At 30.5% G+C, this 26,029-nt stretch overlaps 1 protein-coding gene across 7 annotated transcripts in view; it reads left to right on the top strand.

The window, feature by feature from the left end:
* LOC142326324 (uncharacterized) overlaps positions 1 to 26,029 on the top strand; it is an 86,007-nt gene that overhangs the window by 28,278 nt on the left and 31,700 nt on the right. For all 7 annotated transcript variants that reach the window (XR_012756759.1, XM_075368732.1, XM_075368733.1 and 4 more), the window contains 3 exons: positions 2,767 to 4,493; positions 11,860 to 12,072; positions 22,898 to 23,005. Coding sequence is in view for 6 of the 7 variants with exons in the window: in XM_075368732.1 (XP_075224847.1) it covers positions 2,767 to 4,493; positions 11,860 to 12,072; positions 22,898 to 23,005 (2,048 nt within the window). In the remaining variant the exon portion in view is untranslated. The remainder of the gene's footprint in view (positions 1 to 2,766; positions 4,494 to 11,859; positions 12,073 to 22,897; positions 23,006 to 26,029) is intronic.

Raw genomic sequence — 26,029 nt, 5'->3', positions numbered from 1 at the left:
AGTTTTTAGAGATTTAGGATGTCATTACAGTCATTAATGTTATTTTTGTTTTCATTAATTTTATTACTAGATGATGAGCCCGTCTTTTTTGATGAGCTCTCTTTTTTTATATTAATATCAGGAGATGTACTGCTTTTATACTATATTGGCCTTAATCTGAAATTCTCTCACCAAGTTTAAAATATTTTACTTGTCTAGGAACACCTGTGAAGATTGGCTTTCTTTTTTTAATTTGGTTTTAAACAAATTTTGAGCTTTTTTTAAAAGAATATAAGTTCAAAAAAGAAAAGACAGCACTTTAACACTTCACAAAATACACAATTTAAAAATTATCACTTCACAAACTCTCTTCATAAAGGAAACTAGAATTAAAAGCACAGAAATGGTTTCTCAAAAGAAATTGAGGTCAGTAAAACAATAATATAACTACATGGAAAAAGTATGGCCAAATTGAAAAACAACACTGTACATAGTTTTACATGACACAAAAAATTTATGAATTTTATATTCTACAAATTAGTAATCTGTACAAAATGACTTCATAAAAAAAATCAATGTTGAATTGTGTAAATTTGGTATCACATTAACCCTAAAGACAAATAAAATTCAAAAGGACAAAAACCCTAAAATCAGTTTTTTTCACCCATAATGGTCCTGTGACTTCTCTTAACTTCTCATACCAACTTCTTACACTAGGTATTTATCATGTGTTTTTGTTTTGCATCATTTTATGCTGTGTAAAAAAAACTAATTTTAACAAGATTTTCAAAACATTTTTATATTCTGTAAATGTACTCGTAAAAGTAAAGTAGGCTGACCTGTCATGTCGAACTTAGTCAGTAGGTGGGGAGGCCTGTTAAGTCAGAGGGACACCCCCCGGGATTGAGTATTAGTTGTTTGAATGTGGATCCTTTCCAGAGGGCAAAGAAGGATGAAATTTACAAAAATTTTTAGATGCTGTCACTCATTTGTGTTTAATTTTTTTTTACACATTCAAGTATAATTTTCCATACCTGTAAAAATCAGGTATCTTCTTTACTAAGGTGGTACCAATTATAGATACTGCCTTGTATTCACAATTAGGCTTCTCCATTTTCACACTTTTCAATGCATTCATACTTAAAATATAAAAGAATGGAGAAAGCCAAGTGATGAACTATAACCATCAGATTTTTATCAGTTTCTATTCTGTTTGATGATAAGTAGCATACTGAAATAAATTATTACTTTAAACAAACTTCAGTAGGAGGATAAATAAGTGCTTTATTGCACCACTAGTCTTGGACAGTTGCAAAATATCTTTTCATACAAGATGTTGGCAGTTCCTCCATGGATTGATCATCCTCTTAACCTTTACCATGGATAAATCCCTTCTTTGGATGTGATAGCCAGTTAAGTGCTGATTCATGTTGTAAGTTTTATTATGAGTTCATTTGATTGTCTGTATGCATTTTCAAGCACCTAGAATTCTGGATTTGAACAAAAGTATAATATTTATAACTTAAATATCCACACTTCATTACTTTTTATTTTACTTTTTTTTAATATGATTTTTAATAATTTTTCATAAACCAAAGCTTAGATATGAGTATATTTTTATTTTGAAATCATGTAGGTGATGCTATAGTAATGATTATTTTTTTAAATTATTTAATACAGTTATAAACAAATAGATAATAAGAATGCATTGTAACAAAGAGAGGCAGGTAATTTCAGTAGAAATTATAATGAACTTTAACTGATGTAAAAATGATGCTTGCTTAGTTGGTCATGATGTTTAATGGCAAACATTCTAGTCAGGAGAGTTTTAAAAGGTAAAAATTGAGTTAATTCACAATATAGGTTGTGTTCAGACTGTTTATTTCGTAATAAAGTATTGTTATCAAAAAATTAGAAGATTGGATTCTCAATTATAAGTCTTATTATAAAAAATCATTTTTAAAAAAGAAAAAATTCAATATGCTGTATATGAATGCATTAATGTTGAACTTAATATTTGTAAGTTTATGTATGTTTATCTTATGGCATCAAAATATACTTCTACTTTGTCTGCATTTTATCTTTGTCAAGAAATTGAAATCTATAACTGGAATTCAGTAGAAATAGTAGTCTTTGCAAAGTAAATTTGGTTATTTTGTAAAACTGATAAAAAAAAAAATAGTTTAGTTTAGTATTTGTTTGTCATAGGTTAGAGAGTTCGTGAACCCTTTCTAGCCGTACATTTATCAGTAAGCTTGTGGTACCTTACTTTTGATATTTATATCAAAAAATAGATGGCTGTCATCATATATTACAGTTCAGTTATTCATTTTAAATATGTTAGGTCTAATGTTACTGATATGAAAACTTGTTTGATAATTCAAATGTAGATGCATTTGTCTAAGATAGTAACATTTTGGATTTTGTTGAATTCCTAGTTAGGAATTATATAAGCTATGGATGTGCTAATATAAACCACTAAGAAGAAGCTTTCATTTAATTCACCCTCAACCATTCAGTTAATTCTGATCATGGTTTCTCAAACATTAATTGAAATTAGTGCTGCAAAGTGGATGCTCAAAATAAGCTGCAAAATATTAAAAATATTTCTGTAGAAATAATTAACACTAGGTGTTTTTATGAGGACATCGATTGTCCATTATTTAATGTTTTTTGTATTCTATTTTACTTACTGATTTTTGATATAAGCTAAATCTATTCATCACTACTTTATATTAATAATTATATAAGTTTAATTTCTTATTTTTTAATTTTTTTTATGTTTAGGTTATATTACAGAACTATTTCAATCTTCTGGTAAAAGATAACATTTTCAATAATAAAACATGTAAGCAGCAGCAGCAGCAGCAAGAAAATTTATTGATTAATTGTAGTAATACTTTGTCTTCGTTAAGAAGTAATAAAATCGATAGTACTAGGATAAGAAGAAAAAAAAGAAAATTAGAAAATGCAAAATTAACAGAGAACGAATTGATATCTCTCGATGATACAATTACACCTGAAACTTCACCTAAAGTAATAAGAAAACTGACATCAGCGAATCTATTGACAGTGGCCCCTGGTAATAGTAAAAGTGGTGGTATTGAAATTGTTGATTTAGATGATACGGTTACAGTTGAAAGTAGAACATCTGTAAATACACTGACTGTTAATAATAGTAATAAGCCATCTTCTCTTTCATTAAATTCTAAAATTGATGAAAGGACAGTAATTAATTTAGATGAGTGTAATAGTAATATAGATAGTAAGGGTTCAACTAAAAATAATAAATTACCATCTAATACTATTCTGATTGCAGAATGTAATAATAATGTTGGTAATTGTGATGACCAGGACGATGTAGTTATTTGTTCGGATAATGATGACGACGATAACAATAAAAAAAATAAAGATTCTGAGGAAGTTCTTTCAGTAACAGGAGAATTGTCAGGGATTGATAAATGTGTTGAAGATGATGTTATTTTATTACCAAATGAAGAAAAAGTTGATAATAATAAAAATAATATATTTGCATTAAAATTATCATCGGCAAAAAGAAAAGTTCATTCGAAATCAGATATTGGAACTAGTTTTTTGTTTAATTGTAATAATATTGTTAATAGTACGTGTAATGAAGAAAAAAATATATCTGTTCCTGTTGAAAAAAATAAGAATTCTGGAACTGTTTGTAACAAGGAAAATAATGGTGATGTCACCCAAAAATTAAATTGTGATTTAAATAATGAATCACTTAAAGATGATGCATCTGTTATAGAAATGGATTTTGATAGTGAACCTGATGAAATTATTCTTATTTCAGAAAATGATGATGATCCAGACAACAATACTTTTACTGATAATGGAAAAAAAAGCAAGCAAAAAAAAATTAAAAATAAAATGAAGAAAGTAGAAAAAGCAAAGTTTAAATATAACAGTAAAAGTAAAAAAATGTGGAAAAGTAAAAAATTGAAAAAGATGAATAAAGATAGTTTAATATCCAATGATATTGCTATTAATTCACCATTAGAAAGCATAATAAGAAAGAGTAATAAAGCAGAATGTTCTTCAAATTTACAGTTCTCAAAACAAATTACTAGTAAATCTACTTCTAATATTGTAAATATCGCAAATAGAAATAGTAGCTGTGAGACATATCAAAATATGTGTATAACTAAACTCTCTTCATCTAATCCTGCAAAAACAGTTTCATTAAGTACAAACATTGCACCAAATTTTGTTTATACACGTCCTGCGCATTTTATACCACAAAGTAGGATTAGAATTAATTTTCCTGAAATTAGTTATAAAAGTACTGCTACTACTTCAAATGCTAGGGTTACTATAACTGGGGTCACTCCGTTCAGAAATATTACAACTACTACATTGGCATCTAAACGTAAAGATAATTTACTAGAAGACATTGGTACAAATGTTTGGGTTCCTGATGGTCATTGTACTGGTAGAAAAACTGGCCTTCGTCCTATAATTATTGATGCCAGTAATGTTGCATTTAGGTAAGTGGGTGTAACTATTGTTGTTTTTATGTAGGATTTCTTTTATAGCATTTTATTTACTAGAATGAATCTGTTGTCTTCCTGCATAGCATGTTATAGCATCTATACATGTATAATAGTAATTTTTTTTTTGTAACCCATTTGTTTCTCTACTGTTTTTTTTTGGATCTGAGTAATTTTTAGATTATGTTAACAGTCTTGCATACACTTTTGCATTCTATCCTAAATTTTTAATATTTAAAAAACCTTTTTTTGCCATCAAATTTTTAAATTAGCGTTATTCTTTATTTTAGATGATTTTAAAATTAAATTTCTACTAAAAATTATAAATTTGTGCAGTCAGTGCATAAAAAAAATGCTCTGTAATTAAGCAATTGTGGAAAAATTTCATATTAATATCAATTAACAAACAATGTAATTATGTGATTTCAAACGTTTGATACATATTGAATTATTGTTGTAAACTTGTATCATAATTTTTTTTATGTATAGAAACATAAGCAACAATATTGTTGAACTTCATTAACTGTTTTGCACAATTTAAAATTTTATCTTCTTTTTTCCACAAACTTATTTTAACTTTTCTCCTCTTACATTTATTTATTTATTTTTTTGCCATAATACATGATTAAAACAGAGAATCATTACATAATTATGAGTCAAAAAATGATTACATGACTAAATTTTACAAAAAAGAGTAATTAAGTAACAACAATCAAAAGAAAACCTTGTTTGTTCATTGGTTGCAGTCATTTTTTTTTAATCATAGATAGTTTAAAATTCTGTCAGCTTCAGATTACTGTGATATTAGTTACTACAGATAAAAAAATTATAGAATACAAAAAGTAAATAAGAAATTATAACAGTTTATATGAAATAGTCAAAAAAATTCCCTTAATCCAGTCTAAGGTAAATGGGTTCAAAATTATTTTTATTATAATTATTAAAGTTAAATGGGATGGAATTTATAAAGATTAGATTTACAAGGGTGGGATGAAAAGTTTCCAACCTGACACAGATGACATCAGCAGGTTAATTTCTTACTGGCATTCTATAGTATTATTCTTCACCAGCTTGTAACACTTTAAGTCCGTATTCAATTTATAAATATATGAAAATAAAACAATGCAGTTCACATTTAAAATTTGGTATAGCTTCACTAACTATAACAAATTTCAGTATAGATAGCTACCAAAGGTATAGCTTGTGAAGTTATACTGAATTTCAGGTTAAGAGCTCTGTTAGTCTAGATTTGACAGTCTATTGAAAAGATGTTTTTGCTATTTTCATGAAAGTAGAGAAATTAGAAAAACATGGAATTATAAAATCCTTAAATTTGAAAGATTTAATGTCATTTGAGATCAAAGAAATGGACTCAACACTGAAACATTTTTCTGCATGATATTCATTGATAAAAGGATGTGGATTTCTGAATTCAAAAACGGTTACAAAAGCACTCATGAAGAACCACATTCCAGATGTCCTTTGGGAGGTCACAACTCCCAAAATTATAGACAAAATCCGTATAATTGTGCTGGGGGACCACAGATCAAAAGTGTTTGAGATAGCTGAGACTTAAAATGTCAGATGAACGTATAGGTAATAATATTTTACATAATTATTTGGACATGGAGAGGCCTTGTACGAGATGGGTGCTGTATTTGCTAATGCTTGAGCAAAAGTTGCAACAGAAAACTGTTACAACTGAGAATTTGACATTTTGTACAAAACTGCAGTGAATTTTTGCATAGACTCATAACTGCAGGTTAGACTTGGGTCTGCCACTACACTCCTGAAAGTAAACAACAGTCAAAACAATAGACAGGACCAGGTGAACCAACCCCCAAAGAAGTCAGCCATTAAGGTTATGGCAACTGTTTTCTGGGACACAAAAGGAATATTATCTTTGATCAGGTTGAAAAGGATAAAACAATCAATGGTGCAAACTTATTGCAATGTTTGAGTCAAAAAATAAAAGAAAACAACCACATCCAGTGAGAAAAAAAGTGGTCGCAATGACTAATCAGTAAAATGAAGTTCTATTTGCTTTCCCAACCGCCTTGTTCGCCAGATTTAGGACCCAGTGACCATCACCTATTTCCTAACCTTAAAAAATGGCTTTGTGAACATTGATTTGAAAGCAGTAAGGAAATCATTGATGCTGTAAATGGATATTTTGAGAAGCCCAATGAATCACATTATAAAGTTGGTGTAACTACATTACAGCGCACAGTTATGAAAAGTGTATTGGGGATTATGTTGAAAAATTAATGCAAAAAATTCCAAAAAAACTTGTTTTCTTTGCCAGGCTAGAAATTTTTCAACCCACCCTCACATATAGATTAACTTTCTTCGATTAGTTCTTAAATTAAATACTGAAATTTATTATAATTGTTCTTCCATTAATTATAAATATAATCATGTGGTAATTCAAATTCATTACTATAATTATAGAAATATTTTATTATACTCAAAAGATACAGTTGTCTGTCTCATGGTCATGACATTGAAATTCTTAAATAATAAATGACTCGGATACATTCTTGGTTTATGCCAGTATTATTTTTGTAATTAATTTTTGCAGTTTAAAGAAATCAACTAAATTAGTCAAATGCTCCACCCCATAATTCATACTGCAGAACAAGTTGTTTAAAAGCACAATAAACTATAACACCATAATATTAAGAATTTTTCTCATTTTTAAAATTTATAAGATATGAATTTCAATTTTTTAAATAAATAGTTTACATGAAGATTCATTCCATTTCAGCTCTTCAGTTACCATTATTCTGAAGATTTTATTACATTTACCTTTTTCTAACATGGGGCAATTACATATGTAAACAACCTAAGAAGTTAATACAGTTAATAGGAAAACTAAATGCAGTATACTCTTGTATTTACTTATTTTCAATAAATATATAATTGGTTGCTTTGTCAATCCAATAAAATCTTCTTTCTGATGATGCCTAATTTGCAGAAAAATAAATTTAAACTAGAAACAATAAATTTTAATTCTATAAAAGTATAAATTTTATGAGGAAATGGGCAGTAGTAAATTATACCTTCAATCTGATAATTTCCTCTTTAGAGAAAAATAATTTTTTTAATGTTGTAGTTAATAGGTAGTTTTAAAGGGCTTAGGAGTGGAAAAGCCTTATGAATATTTGAGTAAAATCAGCCTCATAATATATAGACACACATCCAAATTTCATAATTGTAGGTTTAATTATATCTGAATTATAAAATTAGATTGATGTACAATAGATACTTAAAGTTAAAACTCAACTAATTTTTGAACTTGACAAATACAATAATATGTAAAAAGTTACTAAATATTTTAACATATTCAGTAAAATTTGTTTTAGTGGTTTTGATAATTTTTTCCTCTTTCTAAAAAGAAAAGTAAGAAATAGTGTCCAGTGTTTGATAGTTTTTCACTCAGAATTCTTTCAGAGAAAACCGATTGACATGAAATTTGGACAGTAATTAGGGAATAGCTGAAGGAACAAAAGTTATATAGTGCTGATGTGTGCTTTTACCGTGGGGTTGGATGCCAACCCTTCTCAGGGGTGGAAACTATTACATTCAAAATAAATGCAGAAATCAATGGAGGAATAAATTCTAAGCAAAAAATGTTGTTTAAAAATTTTTTGTAGTCAATACTTTTTGAGTTATTCGTGAATGAAAATGTTGATTTTTCATTCATCCATTGAACAATTTTTCATGAATTGCTCAAAAACCGTATGTTTTATCAAAAAATTTATTAGCAAAAATGAAGCTTATAAAAAATGAAGATATTGGTTTTTATTTCTGAAGATGCAATACAAATAGAGTTATGCCTCATTGAAGGTAACTTTTATTCACCAAAAACTGAAGTCAAACCTTTCATTGTTAAATAACAGAAAATTTTTTGAGGAAAACATAATATTTTTCAAGAGGTACATAATTTTTTTTTCAAGATATACTTGAAAAGGCCTTCAAAATTAGCTTTGGTAAGTCATTAGCTTGAAAACTAATGGAGTTATGATAAAAATAAAATGGTTGTCTCAATTTTTTGGGAAAAAATCAGCAGTGATGTAACAAATTACTTTTCCACAAGAATTGGAATTGAATGTAATCCTTTTACAATTTACTTTTTAAGTAGTAACAATAAGTTTGACCTGACCAGATTGGAATGCCTAGATTTAAAAAAAAAAGGTTGATTCGAATTAAACAATTTTTTGAAATTTCTTAAATTTAATTTATTTTCACAATAATTCAAAAACTAAAGAAAATACTACAATATAAAAATTAATTTTTTTTACTGAAAATTTCATTTTTAGTTTATTTCTGTAGAAAAAAAATTGATTGAGATATCACCCACTGTAAGAAGTTTGCATCTGAGTGCGACGACCACCTTCCCCAAGCCCGTTAAACTCAAAAATTTCAAAAACAAAGGTAAAGGGATCTGAACTTCACATGTCTTGTAGCTCTTGAAATTTCCTGAAAAATGGTTTTTTGAGCAACTGAATAGCTTAAAAATTAAGCAAGTTTATCATTGCAAAACCAATTACATTTTGGGGGGAAATTTTTGGAGCATGTAAATTTTAATCATGAGGCTGGTTTGTAAGGCTTGGGATGTTGCAATAAATAATAAATTACATTAACAACTGTAAAAAGTTTATAATTCAGTATAAATGCACCATTAAATCATTTTAAGCTGTTGAAAAGAAATTTTTTTTAAATTTCATTTTAAGAGTTGAAACGTAGTAAAACATCATATTCCACAGCATAAAAGAACATTTATTCTATATATTTAAACATGATTTCAGTCTATGAAACGTTTAAATGTTATAAAAAAATTTTTTTAACAAGTGGTAGTTTTCACCCCCAAAAAACAAAAGCACACATCAAGAACATATAACTTTTGAAGCAAAGGGTTAGATAAACTTAATTACAAATTTTCATGAAAATCAATGTTGTCTGAAAGAATTCTGAGGTAATATTTTGACTAAAATAAGAGTGTAACTAATTAAGGTTTCTTCATATGCCTAACATAATCTTGTGGCTCAGTGAAGATATATGCTGCATGTGTAATTAGCAGTTTTTTGCTGTTCGAGTCATGTTTGTTTTTATTTTAAAACCGATCAGTTGGCAAGGACATTTGAGATAGTACAGAGTGGGGCAGTCAACCCCATGTTTGAACAAAGCTTGTACAGTGGGAGCATTAGTGATAGGGGAAGTAGGCAGTGACCTAGATGTTATACACATTTGGAAGTTAGTAACCATGTAGCGTTGGACTTATGAATGGGAGAGGGGTTTCGCTGTTAACAACGTATTTAGAAAATTGTGAAATTCCATATGTGCACAACACAAATTCTGCCTACATATTCATTTTCTACAACGCTGTGCCAGGTGCCACAGCGTTGCCCTCTGACTTTCAACTCTTAAGAAGAATCTTGCATGATGACTTACACTAACACCTGTATAAAATTCAAATTGTGCAAGCTTTGATCCCTAGAGATCCTATCCGCATTAGCTTTTGTGAGCACATATTACCTACTTGAACACAATCCACAGCTCATATATAATGTATGGATGACTGATGCTCATTTCCACTTAAGTGATTATGTAAATAAATACAATTTTCGCTATTTGACTGCTGCTAATTCACAAACAGCCTTTCCATTCGGCCAAAGTGGCAGTTTGGTGTGCGATCTCTTTGAATGGAATAATTGGCGTGTATTTTTTCAAGGATGATAGACATGCAGTTACAATATCAGCTCGCTATGTTCAAATGCTGGAAACATTCTTCAATCCAAAATTTTGATGATTTCCTGTGAATGAGAACACTTATTTCCAACAAGATGAGCAACTAGTCATACAGCCAAGGTGTCAATGGACCTTCTGAAAGACTTTTTCCTGAACCACCTCATCAGTAGGAATGGGGATATTCCAGTGGTCTCCATGATCACCAGAACTGAGCTCTTGTGATTACTTTTAATGGGGATATTTTGAGTTTGAGATTTCTGAGACTCGTCCAGCAACAATACTGGACTTAAAAGTGTGGATTGAAGAAGTTCATGAAATAACACTGGGAGTACTGTGATGTGTTGGTTCACAGAATTTCAGTATGAGACTCTGACAATGTGTACAAAATGATGGGTCACCTCCTTACTTGAGTAATATTAAAAAAATTAATATTTTTTCTGCATATGTACGAATTTCCATTTCTGTTCTTAAGATTTCTTGCAATATATAACTAAATATGTTTTTGGTTTTTTTTTAATACCTATAAAAAGTGTGGTTTGACTGCCTCACCCTGTGTAAGTGCTCTTTGGAGGAACATAGCTTCACATAATGTTGAACATCTATTTACAAAAAGGGAAATGTGCACAAGAATATATATTTTTTTTCAATGTGTCTTTTCATGATTTATAAAGGTTCAAAACTAACCTGTAATTATTATTGTAAGGAGTGTAAGTACATAAAAAAAAATGATCACATATCATGTAATGCTGAAGAGCTACTTTAAATTGGAAAGCATTTGCAAATTTAAAATTAACAACAATAATGTACAAAGTAATAGAATTAACTCACTTATAAATTCATTTCCTTGTTTGTATACTCATAATATCTTGAAAATTTTTACTTTTTTATATATTGTAGTTAGGCATTAGAATATTAAGAATACAAGTTATATTCGGATAAATAGAATATTATTCAAACTAATGGGGAATTTTATTAATGGTATAAAGGGTTATTCAGGATTAAAAAGGTTTAATTTGGGAAAAATAATTACATTCATAGACTAGTGATCTGTTGATACTCTGCTTAATTTCATTTCTTTTCACTGTACTTTTAAAGAAGGGCAGCTGACTGTATCATATGATATATCTATTTCATAAGACATTAATTTTGCAATCACCTCTACCAAACCAGACAACAAATTTATTTTTATATAACTCAACTTAAGAGTTGCACAAAGACTTTTTGTATAACTTAGTTATGCAAAGAGTGTAACTTAAGAATTATACCCTTAATTTATACTCAAGAATGAACTTTAAGTATACTTAAAGAGGTCTTATTATACTTTCATGCCATAAAAATCTTCCTACCACCATTTTATACAAAAAAAATGTTGTATCTTATTCAACATGTACATAAATATGTGCTCAAATCCCCTTCTAAATTGTGAATTATTTTGTAGTATTTTATGTATCTATTCTCATCTATTTACTATAACATTATTTTACATGTTTATATTTTAAATAATTAATTTGGAATTTAATCACACCAATTTTTAAAAAAATTTCTTTTTTTAATGTTTTTTTTTAGTATGTATGTAATAATTTTTGCTGTTTTTTCTTCAATATATGTTCAGTCATGGAAGGAATATAGATTTCTCATTTAAAGGAATTGAAATATGTATTAATTATTTCAAAACACGAGGGCATAAAGTTATTGCAATGATGCCAAATTATCGTAAGTTTCATATAGATGATGCAGTTCTTGATGAATGGGAAAAAGATGGTACATTAGTATTTACCCCGAGTCGTAAAGTTAATGGAAAATTAGTCGTGTCACATGATGACAGGTAAGTCTCATATATAATATATTAAATTCCATTATAATTAAATTTATTGTTGTACTTTTTTCTATTTCAGTGGATTTGTAATTTTATACGATCAATATAGCCATTATTATAATTATCACAAATCATTCACAAGTCCTCTATTATTCAATACAATCACATTTTCAGTAGATACTGATGAGTTGTGGTGGTAGGTTGTAGTATCACTTAAATTCAGTAATAAACCTTTAACCTGATGATTGCCCTTTTAACTATTTAAGTGTTAAGAATTTAAAATTTCATTAAGAATGCACGTAATTCCTATAAATATAGTAAAAACTAACAATGGAAGTAAATGACAGAGAATTTAGTGATAAGGTCAAGTGAAGGAAGTTAGTCAAAAATTATAGAAATTGGGGACTATGATGACAGAAGACTGGAAGAGTACTTCCAGTAAATGGAAGTACTCTTTTTAATGGAAATAAAAAGAAGGATAGCAATAGCAAGGGAAGCCTTCAGTAAGAAGGAATTACTATATAGTATAAAAGTCCTCCAGAGTTAAGGAAGAGGTTAAACTAGATGTGTACATAGCAGTATGTTTTAGGTTACTGGAATCCTATGAAGAATTCATATTACACTTATTCTATGAGGATTGTCCAAAAATAGTAAACTGCAAATAAATAATTCAGTATATTAAAACAGACTTAAGAAATAGTAATGTAGATCAGTTGTACACTAACTGTAAAAACTGTATGGAAGTTAAGCATGAACATTGAGGGAGAGGGACTGGATTTAGGCTTTAGAGATGTGGATATGAAGAAAGTAAGATGGACTGATAAAATGAGGAAATAATAAATAGGATTAAAGAAGGAGTGTATATGCAGGAAGTGCACAAAAGAAGCGGAAACTGTTTGGAAAGTAAAGTTTTGACAACTACATTGGAAAGATCAATAGAAGGAAAAAGGAAAATGAGGTGAAGATTGGAAAATAAAGGAGTAGGCTTGGGATAGAAACTGATGAGACACTGGAGGCCTAAGAGACCTCCTGCAAGGCAGACACCAGATAATGTTGACAATGATGACATTATCCCTTGTTACCGTTTTTTTGTGAGAAATATCAGGCTCTACCTAACTTTTTAATCTACGCATGTATTATTCAACATTAATAATTGGATAGCTCTATTTTTCTTTCCAGTAGTTTGTGTTATTGTGATGTATTATTAGTACTTTCAAAGAATTACTTTACTGTTGAAAATAGGTTTACTTGTAATTTGTAGTCCAAAAATTTTTTTAAACATATTTAATTAGATGAATATTTAGAAATACTATTGATTATCTATCTAATTAAATATGTTTAAAAAAATTTTTAATTGAAGACAAGTAGGCTAAGATATCCTCTTTCCACCAAGCTGTTTGCAAGAGATTGATTTTCACACTCTTTACCATATTCACTTCCTAATAAATTATTACCAAATGTATCTTAATACAACAATTAAAGATACCAATAACTTGTTACAGAAACAGCATGGAACCTTTTATCTTAAGAAAAATATAAATCTCACTCTCCCCCCTCACCATCCCCTCATACCTATGTTTGTCTCTTGAATTTAGAAATTGAACAATAAGAAAATTAAATTAAATCTTCACTACAATATTTAAATGTTACTTGCCAAATTTAGTTTTGACTATTGGGGGCTTAACTACAGCTTTAATAGTGATATTTTAGAAACAATGCAACTATGAAGTGCAAAAAACTGTTAAAAAAGAATATTGTGGAAAATATGAATTTTTATACAAGTTTGTAAAGAAGAGAATTTGTTACAAGCCTTTGAAATGTGGTACACTGTATAGGAGACTGTTAAAAATCAGATGGGTGGATAAAGTTACAAATGAAGAGATGTTGTGGCAAATTGATGGAAGAAAGAAGCATTTGAAAAATATTCTAAAAGAAGAGACAGACTTGTAGGCCACATCTTAAGGCATCCTGGAATAGGCGTTTCGGTATTGAAGGGACAGGTAGATGGGAAAACTTCTGCAGGCAGGCAACATTTGGAGTATGTAAAACAAATTGTTGTGGATGTAGGGGGTGTACCATGATGAAATGACTGGTGGCACTAGATATGGAAAGCTGGATAAAACGAGTCAAATGGCCGAAGACAAAAAAACATCCAAGTTTGTACATCATAATTTCAGAAAAATTAAACTATAAAACATATAAATAAATAAAAACTTTTTAATATGGGCCATGCGAAACAACAGGTTGCATTTATTTTTCTGTGTTCTGGGCATTTTCTTTCCTGGTCTTTCCACTAATTCATCCTTTCGTTTTGTTTTTGCCTTCTTTCCTTTCACCAGATGTTTGTTTCTTTTTATCCTTCTCTTTGAAATCTTTACACCAGTTTTCTGAATGTTCTATCTTCAGATATTTTCTTTTTTGTCTTTAATCACCCAGGTCTGTTAATTTCCATTCTTTTTGTTTGTAAATTGGAGATTTGTTTTTTGATGTATCATTTATTTTCATAAGGTGGCCAAAGGGTTTGGCTCTTTTTCTGATGGAATCTTAACTTTCTCAGTTTCTTATACTTAGATTTTCACATTCATATACTAATTAGTAAATAAGATTGTAATAGAAAGCTACATATCAGACTTCTCTGGTTTTTTGTTTGTGTTATTAAGTATAACACAGACTAACTAATGTATATTTATGTTATTGAAACAGAACGTTACGTTACTGGAATCCCATGAAGAATTCATATTACACTTATTCTATGAGGAATGCCCAAAAATACTAAATCATAAATAAATATTCAATATATTAATACAGACTTAATTAATAGTAATGTACATCAATTGCAAACCTTTTTCTTTGGTTTATAAATTACCAGCTGAAAGTGTAATTCTACAGGGTGCAACTTGCCTTCTATTAAAATGTTTGTGTGGGTTCCACCATGATTGAAGCATAGCAGCAGTATACATCTCCATGTCTGGTTGTTCATCTACAACAGCATACCATGGGGGTGATTATTTCAAATGCTAACAGCATTTTGGAGCTGCTCATTGTTGACATTTCTGAATTTTCAGATATCTTCTTTTACAAAACCCCGAAGTTCATTGTCAGATGTAGTGAAGGCAGGGCTTCTTGCTAGCCAAGACAATGGAGCTGGTAACTCCAACAGCAATTCAGAAAAATTTCATTGAGGTGTCTGCAGAAATTCAAAGCAAAATGTGCTGGATCACTCACTGCCTTGCTGAAACATGATGATGTCAGCAATCCCTTTTGCCATTAATTCTGGAATCATCACTCGTCAGTCATTGTAGATAACTGTATTGATTAACTGCAGCATTGAAAAAATAAGGACCATGGAGATGTTCAGCAGTCATCCCAGCAAAATAATAACATGAAGCGGATGGTGTTCAATTCCTCAAAGAAGTGAGGATTGTCTTTTGCCCAGAAAACAACATTTCTGTTAGAAGAGCTTCGATAAATAACACAGTCTGAGAGAATGATTTTTTTTTATTGTTTGCTGTCAAAAAGCATTTAAGCAATAACTGACATGCATAAACACAATCAAGGTCATTGTCTGTCAACTTATTAACTGTGGCTGGGTGAAACATTTAACTTTCAAGTCCTTCCACATATGGTCTTGCATTGTCGATCTTGGAAATGCCTAACTCTGCAGAACGTTTGCACATTGATTGAATCAATGCCTCCACAGCAGCACAGGTCTCAGCTTGTGCCTGGACCTCCCATTTTCGTGGCACTTGAAGAAGACTTCCTGTTACAAAAGCCTTCTCCCATGTCAGTAATGTTTATCATGATTGTAACAATTTCCCAAAATTCACAAAGAAGTCATTCATAATGTTCTCCCAATGTTTTGTGGACCCACACACAAGCTAGCAAATTCTCTTGACAGTGAACACACTTGTATCTACCATCGTTCCACTGTAGGTGACTAAGGTCATCTCACCATAAATAAACACAATGATCACCACCGCAGCTTTTATCCTCCCCAACTTTTCCAACAGTAGTGAGCAATATCAGTGGTGAGAATTGGCAGTAGTAGAATTCTATTAGCTGGATTTATTACATTGTAAAGGAACTTCTCACCTACATAGTGTAAATAAGAAATTACAAGATATGTTATTAGGTCTGTTTTGAAGTAATAAAAGTAAAACTGAAAACGTACATACATTTACATATGTAAATGTATGTACGTAAAAACTACATACATTTATTTACTATTTTTTTTATATACTATTCTATTTTTATAGCTGCCTTCAAATTTCTACACATTTTTCATAGTTTCGCTAGCTTCTTCATTCTCTATCAAGAAATTTAGTTGCCAGTGACAAGCAGATGCCACTTTTCAATGCTTCATCATTATCAAATCTTTGTGATGTAAGCCATTGTTTAAGGTGAAAAATATTGTTGTAAATGACAGAACCCCTACCTGGTATTAAAAGTGTTTACAGTGCTAAACTATGCCATCAGTAAGGCTTTGAATATCATTAACCCAAGATACTATCACATCCTAATTTGTAGGGATTCATGCAGTGCACTTCAGGCTTTAGAAGATTTGTATTCTAGACATCCTTTCATTACTGAAATTCATAATACAATAGCCAAATTGAATGGTTGCAACAAACAAGTGAGTTCTGCTGAATCCCTAGCCATGTGGGAATCCTGGGTAATGAACATGTGAATTCCAATGCCTAAGACACATGTAGCCAACCATCTTTCATCACTTGTGTTACTACTATTGATTTTATTAATTCCATTAAAAAACACACACTTTGGGGGCAGGTGACAAGATGACTGGACTGTTACGTAGATAAGAAACTCTGATACATCAAGGATACTGTGCTGCCATGGAGCTCTTCAATACAGAATAGCCATCAAGAGGATGTTATTATTTGCCATTTATAAACAAGTCATGCTAATCTTGCACATGAACACCTAATGAATGAGATTGATGCACCTGTTTTTGTTTGCTGCGTCTGCCAACTAACAATATACCACATCGTTGAGGACTGCATGTGTTATGTGACATTAATTGAAAATTTAAATTAGAAGTTAATATCTGAGATACTCTAGTAAACAGTCTGAGGATGTTATCATTCTTGATATTTCTTAAAACTAGATATCTATATTCAATTTAATAATTAGCATATATTTTTTTTAGTATTTTACATTGTGCTTTATCTTTTCCTGTTTTACCTTATATTTTGTGGTTTGTTAATTTTTTTATTTTTATTTTCTGTTATTAGCTTATACTAGCATGTGTTGTTATATAATTATTTTATACATTGTAGAATCATTGAATTTAGGCGCCTACCTTTGTTGTTCTAAAAAAGTAAAGAAAAAGAAAATAATCACTGGAAACTAAATCAGAACTATAAGATGGATGATAGATTGTTTTTGCAATGAGATTTTTGCATTTGCCTCACTAACTGATTTGCTATACGTGGCTGGGCATTGTCATGCAAATGCGCAAACTCAAAGTCCTACAGAATAGCAACATTTTTTTTTTTATAGCTGTTCTAAGATTTTTTAACAATTTGCAATACATATGGCATTCACAATATGTCCATCATAACTAAATTTACTTACTGGCAACACCCTTTTTTGACCCAAAAAACAATCATAAGCACTTCTTTTACTGAACATTCTTTTTTGAACTTCTTCGATCTAGGAGAAGATAAATGCTGCCATTGCATTCACTGCTGCTTTCTCTTTAAATTCTAATAAGAAATCCAGGTTTCATCTCTGATAACAATGTGATTAAACAATTCCTTCATTTTCATAATGCCGTAAAATTTCATGCCCTGCAACAAGATGTTTTTCCTTGTATGGGTCTGTTAACATCTTTGGCACACAATTTTTTATAGCCCAATTTTTCAGTCAAAACTACATAAATTAAAGATAGTGAAACATTAAAGACAATCGTGATTATCTCTGAAATGACAGTGTAACACAATCATGACTTTCTGCTGGATCCCTTGTCACACTGGAATTTCAGGCAATGAGCATGCTGATCGTGCACAAAACTAGCCTGTTTGCAGCCTCCTTTCACTAATCGCTTTGTTTCAAACAATCTTGTCTGTTTTCTGAAGAGGATGGTTCATGATGTGGCAAGTGAATAGAGTAGATAAAGTGGATACACCTATGTGTTTGCTGCAACTGCCAACTAACAGTGCACCACATCCTTGTGGTGGACTGTGTCTGTTACGCAACATTTTATTGGAAGTTTAAACTAGGGGCTAACATGCAAAATATGTTGGGGAATAATGTAATGATGTTATTGGAATGTCTTATGATTTGTAAAGGCCATGCATTTTGAATCAAATATTTGATTATTCATATAGCCTTAGTCTATTAATACCATTTTGCATATGCCAGATGGTTATTTTGTTCTTATTAGGTACACGTTTAATGCTGCATTTATTGTGGTATTATTTCACTTTTTTAAGTGAAACATACATTTAAGGCTTTTCTATATATGCTGAGTTTTTTATTACTGTTGTTTAGTTTTTAATTAATATCTAATTGTTACTTTTTTAATATTTGTTTAATATGTAGGTATTGTGTCTGGGTGCTAATAATGACACTTCATTGTGCGCCTAGGAAAAAAAGAGATCTCAGATTTTTTCATCAACTTTTTCAATCAAATTATCTGTTATCACCAATGAACAGCCTCTGTAATTTTTATCATGAGTGTTAATATTTGCCCTTTGCAAAATTAATGGCTTACTTTACCATAATTCACAATATTCAACCCATAAATTGCATAAATTTGCACGAGAATTTAAGCTGCAGAAGTTTTTTCCTATCAAAAATTACAAATTGCAGCACTCTATAAATAGACAAATATAAACAAGCAAAATTACTTAACGATTTTTGTTAACAGCTGACTAAAGATTGAAATAACTGAGCAATGCAAGCACCATCTGTTATATCACACATATAGGTGGCAAATTTAAAACAGATTATATTTAAACACATCTCATATTTGTAGATTTCAGGCATAATGATGAGTGTTGAGATGAAATGCCCTAATTTGAACTGTCTGTAATACTGCATGCATTAAGAAGATTGAAACAACAGTGGATACACATAGTTATGAAGTTTTGTTTGTGCAATCACACCATTTCTACATGTGCCCCATGAATGGCACTGAGGATGTCTTAATCGATTTTTCTCCAGGTAGCCTGTAGCACCTGTGGCGTAACTGTCTTAATAACAGCTCTAATCCTCCCATGATGCTGTTCCAGAGTTGCCACTTTGATAGAGTACATCTTGTCGTTAACATATCCCCAGGGGAATAATGTCAGGCGACCAGGTGGTCAGAGAATTGGACCACCTCTCCCAATCTATCTTTGTGGGAATTCTTCAATGTGTTCAGACTTCCAAATGCCAGTGTGGAGGTGCTCCATCCTGCTGAAAGAGCAGATTTGGGTATTAATGTCTTATCTGAGGAACACAAAATTAACTAACATATAAAGCAAGATATGTGTGACCAGTGATAGTTGCTTCTGTAAAGAAAAAAGGTCCAATAACTTCATCCTTCATTAAACCTTACCAAACATTGACTTTGGAACTGTCTTGTTTACACTCTATGGCCTCTCAAGGATGTTCACTACCCCAAATTTGCACATTTTGTCTGTTGACCTTACCACTGAGGTGAAATGTTAACTCTTCAGAAAACAACTCTATGCACTGAAGAATATCTTCAGTAAACGTTTATCATCAGGTTTCACCTTGTGTAACAATTGCAATTTGTATGCATAAAGCTTTAGGTGCTTGTGTAACACATCATGGACAGTTTATTTTGGGAGACCAAGTTCATGTGACACTGAAATGCGCTGAACATTCTCCTTTGATGTTCATGATAGGCCATCACCATGCCTCGTAGCAACAGATCCTATCTCTAGAAGTGCTGCTTTCCATGCCTTGATTCTTTTGACATTGAGAGCGTCTCTGTAATACTCTGCACGGAAACGTCATTGAACTGCAGTAATGGACCCCAATTCTGCATACCTGCATACAGTTTGTGCTTTTTCAGCATTTTTTGTCATTTTTCAATTTTCAAAAATGATCTTCCTATTACATTGCATAATTTAAATTTCCACAGCTAAGCTACCATGTACCTCCTAATAAAATTGTCTTGGTTGTTTATTATGTTGAGTATAAGTATTTCAATCTAGGGCGTTTCATCTCAGATCCTCTGTATATCATTAAGCTTCCCAGAAGTACATTTCCAGGAGACTCATAATTGGCTCAAATGAATGAATTCTTACTTACTTTCAAATTGGTTGGTTTTTTTTAATATTAAAATTACTCAAAGTTTTGATAACCTTAAAACCAAATTCTTTAAATTGTACAAGGGCTGCTTTTTGTTTCAACCTCCGATCATGCATCTAAGTAAACAAGAGATAGGTGGGATCCAGGTCTGCACGTCGTGATATTGCACTGCCCTCCCACCACACTTCTGCCATTGCTGGCTTCAATGCATCAGTATGAGCCAAGCACGAACAATTGAACATGGCCGCTATGATCCAAGTGTGATTGTTCGTCGCTGTATACAGTTGTGACTGAAGACCTAGGATACCAGAAACTGTGTGCAGGTTGGGTCCCTAAAATGTTGTGACGATAAAAAATGCAGAGAATGGTGTCAGCCTTAATATTTCTCACACATAATTAATATTTCTCACGATAATCAGGGGAAAGAGTTTTTAAAGTCTATCGTTACTGGTGATGAGACTTGGAACCAGTATGACAATCCAGAAATCAAAAAACAGTCTATGCACACTCATTCTCCAAACAAGCAAGGAAAACAATGGCTACAGTTTTTTGGGACCATAAAGATGTCTTGTTTGTGAACTTTATGAAGCAGAGAACAATAAGGAAGTTTATTGTGAATCTTTATGTTGCCTTTATTATGAATGCATGGTGCACTGTGCCAATGTTATGCAAGACCTCAAACAATTCAAGTCTGAAGTTTTTGACCGTACCTGTATAGTCCACACCTACTGATTTTAAACTCTCTTTTGAGATTTGAAGGCATGGTTGGGCGGATAACACTTAGCCACCAGCAAAGAACTTCAGGAGGCTGTCAGACGACGTACCTTACCTCACTGGTGGCAAAGTTCTTTGAAGAGTGCATCGAAAAGCTGGTGTCATGATTCAACAAATCTCTCAATCGTTTTTGTGATTATGTAGAAAAATTAGGTACTACTCAGCTTTTAGTAATAGAATCATTTTAATATAAAAAGGACACATCAACAGAAAAAACTGCCCTCATATTATTGCAGTTGACACTATTTTCTATTAAATATGTTGTTAACATTGGAATATTTCTATCAAATTACAAAGTAATTGGGTTCTTAAATAAAAGGTTTGTGAAGTTTGAGGTGTCTTGTTTTCACATAGGTAGGGCAGTTCTAGTCCATCCCTATGTCATGTTTATGAATGTAACATTTATAAAACGTTTTTGAATTGTGAATTAATTACATAAAACAAACAATAAAAAAAGAAAGTTAACAATAAGTTTGTGTTTATTATTTATATTTAATTGTTCTTAATAGTCCTTATCTGTGTTAATGTTTAGATAAATGTTTTGAATTTTATTTATTTATTATTATTGAGAGTGAATACAAGGTCTGATCAGAAAATAAACTTTATTTTTTAATTTTTATTATTAATTTGACAGATTATTGGTCCTTGTCTCCTTCAAAGTACTCCCCTCCCTTTATTCACATACTTTTCTCAGAAGTGTTTCCACTTTGCGAAGTAATCCTGGATAGCTCCATTTGAAATGGCCTTTCACAAGAAAAACTCACAAGGAGCCAGGTCTGGTAAGTAGGAGGCTGAAGGAAGACAATCATCTGATTTTTGGCACAAAGCTGAGTGTGCAAGTGCATTGTCTTTGTGAAAAACCATGAGTTATCGTGCACAACTCTTTGCAGATTTTTTCATGTAACTGTTGTAAAATGCCTTGATAGTACACTGGTTCACTGTTTCACCTGTAGACAATAATTAAAAATGCACAATTCCATTAAAATTGAAAAAAAAATCAGAGCACATCACTTTGACATTGGATTGAGACTGACATGTTTCTCGGAACGTGGTAATCCTTTGCCAATTTATTGTGATGATTGAATTTTTGTCTCAATGGCGTAGCCGTAAACCCAGGCTTTCGTCTCCTGTTATGATCCTTTGCATGAATGTTTCATCATCATTGCCTTGTTCAAGAAGTTGCCAACAAGCACACTCATTATTCTTTCTGCTTATAATCATTAAACGAGGAACAATCTTTGCTGTAACTTGTATGTCCAATTTTGCAGTCAAAATGATATGGCATGACCCAATCGAGATGCCTAACCTCTTCTGCAATTTCTCTGACAGTTAGTTTGTGATTTTTGGGTGTCATCAGTTGAAGTCGAAAGCCTTTCGGTCAAGAATCATCTTCAATCGACTGATGACTACTTTTAAGTCTTAAAAACAATTTATAAAATTGCATACGACCCGGAGCATCATCTCTGTAAGGTTGTTTCAAAAGTTGAAAAATTTCTTTGAAAGTTTTCCCCAGTTTCACGCAAAATTTTACATTGTATTCTTGTTCCTGAAAATTGCACTTTACAAAAATCACTCACGTTACACTCAAATAACAATAATGTGAAAACTTAACAAGATATCTACAATCCAAGAACCTGTAGTTACAGAAGAGGTTATGCGGAACAATGCTGCAACCACATGTCACTAAATATCTTTGCTCTGTTGTGTTATTTTCTGAACAAACCTCATATTTTTATATTATTAGGAGCTCATTTTCTTTTCTTTTTTTCAATAGGTACATAATACAATGTGCAGCTGCTCTAGAGGGTATTATTGTCTCCAAAGATAATTTTAGGGATTTCTTAGGAATAAATCCACTGTGGGATGATACTATTCAGAAAAGGTTGGTAACTTAAATTCTTTTTAATAATAATTTTATAGTTACAACATTGTTACTATATTAGTTTTATGATAAAAGTTTGTTTGAAAAAATTCTCCATATTTTTGTTTTAATTCAAACTATAAAGTTTTTAACTGTTAACTTTGGATTCTTAACCAAAATTAAGAATCTGCTAATCTATTAGCAGAATCACCAATAAAACAGATTTTATATGCAAGTTCTAACATAAACCTTCTATTATCATAAAACATTTTATATAAAAAGATTGTTGTGAAAAATGAATTTTTTAAATTCTTATTTCATAAACATCTCATGAACTTATGCTTCCAGTATAAGTTCATTTTAATTTCCAAATAAGCATTGAAAATATAACTTGTAGAATAGTAACTGCATTCTGGAAATGGTAATGAGGGAATGGCTCAAAAAAGACCCAAAAAAAAAAAAAAACTGCCTTTGATTCACTGACAACTTGGCACTGCTAGCAAACAACAAAGTTAAAACCATAGATAGATATTAGAGCTTAAAAATATTGCAAATAAAATTGGTCTCAAAATATCATTCAAAAAGACAGAAATTATGCCCCAAAAATCAACTTTATTACAATAATAAAGTCAAAATAATACCCAATTTAATACCTCAGAGAAATAACCTAAATGAAAAACCTCAATCCAGACAATAACAAAGAAACTAGCTAAAGCATAAAAATTGACCTGCTCTACCTACAGTAAAAAAGATTTTCTTTCCATAAACACAAAAATAAGACACAACACACTTATAAAACTGTGTCTAACCTCAGCTGATTAGACTTGTGTACAACCGCCACACTGTACTTGAAGCAGAGTAAGATTTACTACATCTCCCCTGAGCCTGAATGAAGAAATGGTAGGCACATTTCATACAGTACCTATCAATTGAAAAGGATGGGATGTTAGAAAAAGAAGCTATCCAACCATAATAGAATTACATCTTACCAGGGGTTACTGATGCCTTGGTACCATTTTTTTTTTTTTTTCTTTTACATAAGCTTTTATTTTACAAAAGTTTTTCTTTTACAATTTAACTTTTGTTTTTTTATGCTCAAGCTGTGCCTTTTTACAAAATGGGCTAGTGCAATTAGGTTTTTACGTTTATAAAGGAAGTTTTCTTCTGATTGTCTTCTGTAAAGTTTTCCTGATACTGGACTATTTGAACAGAGACTATTCCTAAATGAAACTAATAATATAAAAGCATATTATAAAAATAAAAGATTCAAATACGTAAATCTACTTAAATGTAGATTATTTAAAATAGCTATCTATTTTAGTTCGAACTAAGCCATGCTACATTGTTTGTTTTTTTCAATATGCAACTGCACTTCTGATATTAAAATAACGGCTTCTGATAATCCTTCTGTAAGAAATATTGCTTAATTTTCTTATCTCATTTAATTGTCATTCATTTTGAAAATAGTAATGTCTGTGAGAGCAACAAAGTCACAGATGTCATTCAGTACATCTTATATGTTGAGCATGTCATCAGCGTTTGGGTATTCGTTGTAGTTTCCAAATTGTTTAATATGTTCTTGTAATTCACAGTGTTCCACAGAAATTTTTGGTTCATAAGATGTTCAGTTACTGAATTGAAGTTAAGTTTGTGGAGGTTTAAATATACATACTGGCTTTTACGAAATGATTTTTCACTCTCGTAGAGACTATTCCCATTTCTTTATCCTTATTGTTGCATAGAATAGGATTGTTGTAACATAACAAACAGCTTTAGCTCATGCTCGTTGCTTAAAAACTTTCTTAGCTTATTTGGTATTTCAATTTAACTCAATGTTTCATAACCCTCTCAGTGTTACTTCTAAATTAAATATACTGCAGTAATGAAGTCAGTGAGAGAAAAAATTCTCTGGAATGCATGTGTTACCACAGTTCGAACATAGTTAATCTTTTATGTGATATATTCTCTTAGCAAATATTCTAGGGTGTTTTTGTTTCTCTTTTCTGTATAGACTCTCATAAGCACAGCAAGTTAAAACGACTTGTTTTTATAATTAGCATAACATCTATTATATTGTAGTGCTATTAATTTTTTAGATCTTTTGTGAACTAGTTTTTTTAATTTTAGTTGATATCTTTTTATCAAGTTATTAATCAATTAAAAATTAAATAGCTTTATATTTTCTTATTGGGGAATATTATTTCTAAAAACTCTTCTATTATTTCAATAAGTATTATGTTTAAATAAATTAACAATTGATATAACCCACCTTACTAGCACACGTTGATGTGTTCTCTAGATCTTTCGGCTTACTTGGAAGCCATCATCACTAGTTAAAATTAATGCATTTAATGCCAAAAGTTTAAAAAATCACAGTTAAAATTTAAAAACAGTCATGATTGTCCAATCCTACTAGTATACTGAAGGAATATACGTATACTCTAGCGAATTAAAATGAAATCTAACGAAAACATGTTATCAAAGAGATAATTATTAGTTTAAATTATTACTTCTTTATGTTTATATTTAGTATGTTTTTAAATGTTAAAAAGCTTTTTTCATTAATTTAATTATTACAGTATATGATATTTTTCCAAATTATAATTATAATATTTATAAGAAATCTGAGATTTTCATGAAGTTATTATGATTGTATGTATGACCGTATTCTATTATATGTTTGATAAAGTTAGTGTTTTCTAGTTTATTTTTAATGCTATTTGTATGCTCTTTAACGCATGTGGAAAATTTGCACTTTGTCATACCCACGTATATAAAGTCGCAATCATCACAAATGTGTGTACTCCCTGTTTATCAAATTTGGAATCATCATATGATTTTTTAATAAATTATTAATATATTTAATTAATTTGTTATTAGTAGCATATACAGGTGATTAAGCCACTTTTTTTTATATATTTTCAATTTTTTGACTAAATGGTGTATATTAATTTTTTATCTATTTTATACTGTTTATCAGGTTATAATTTTCTATTGTTATTTATTGTAATTTTATTATATAATTTGTTCTATTTAAGGAAGTTT

The sequence above is a fragment of the Lycorma delicatula genome, chromosome 6, assembly GCF_047948215.1.
Source record: "Lycorma delicatula isolate Av1 chromosome 6, ASM4794821v1, whole genome shotgun sequence".
In the NCBI taxonomy this organism is placed as follows: Eukaryota; Metazoa; Arthropoda; class Insecta; order Hemiptera; family Fulgoridae; genus Lycorma; species Lycorma delicatula.
This window is presented reverse-complemented; position numbering and strand designations above follow the sequence as displayed.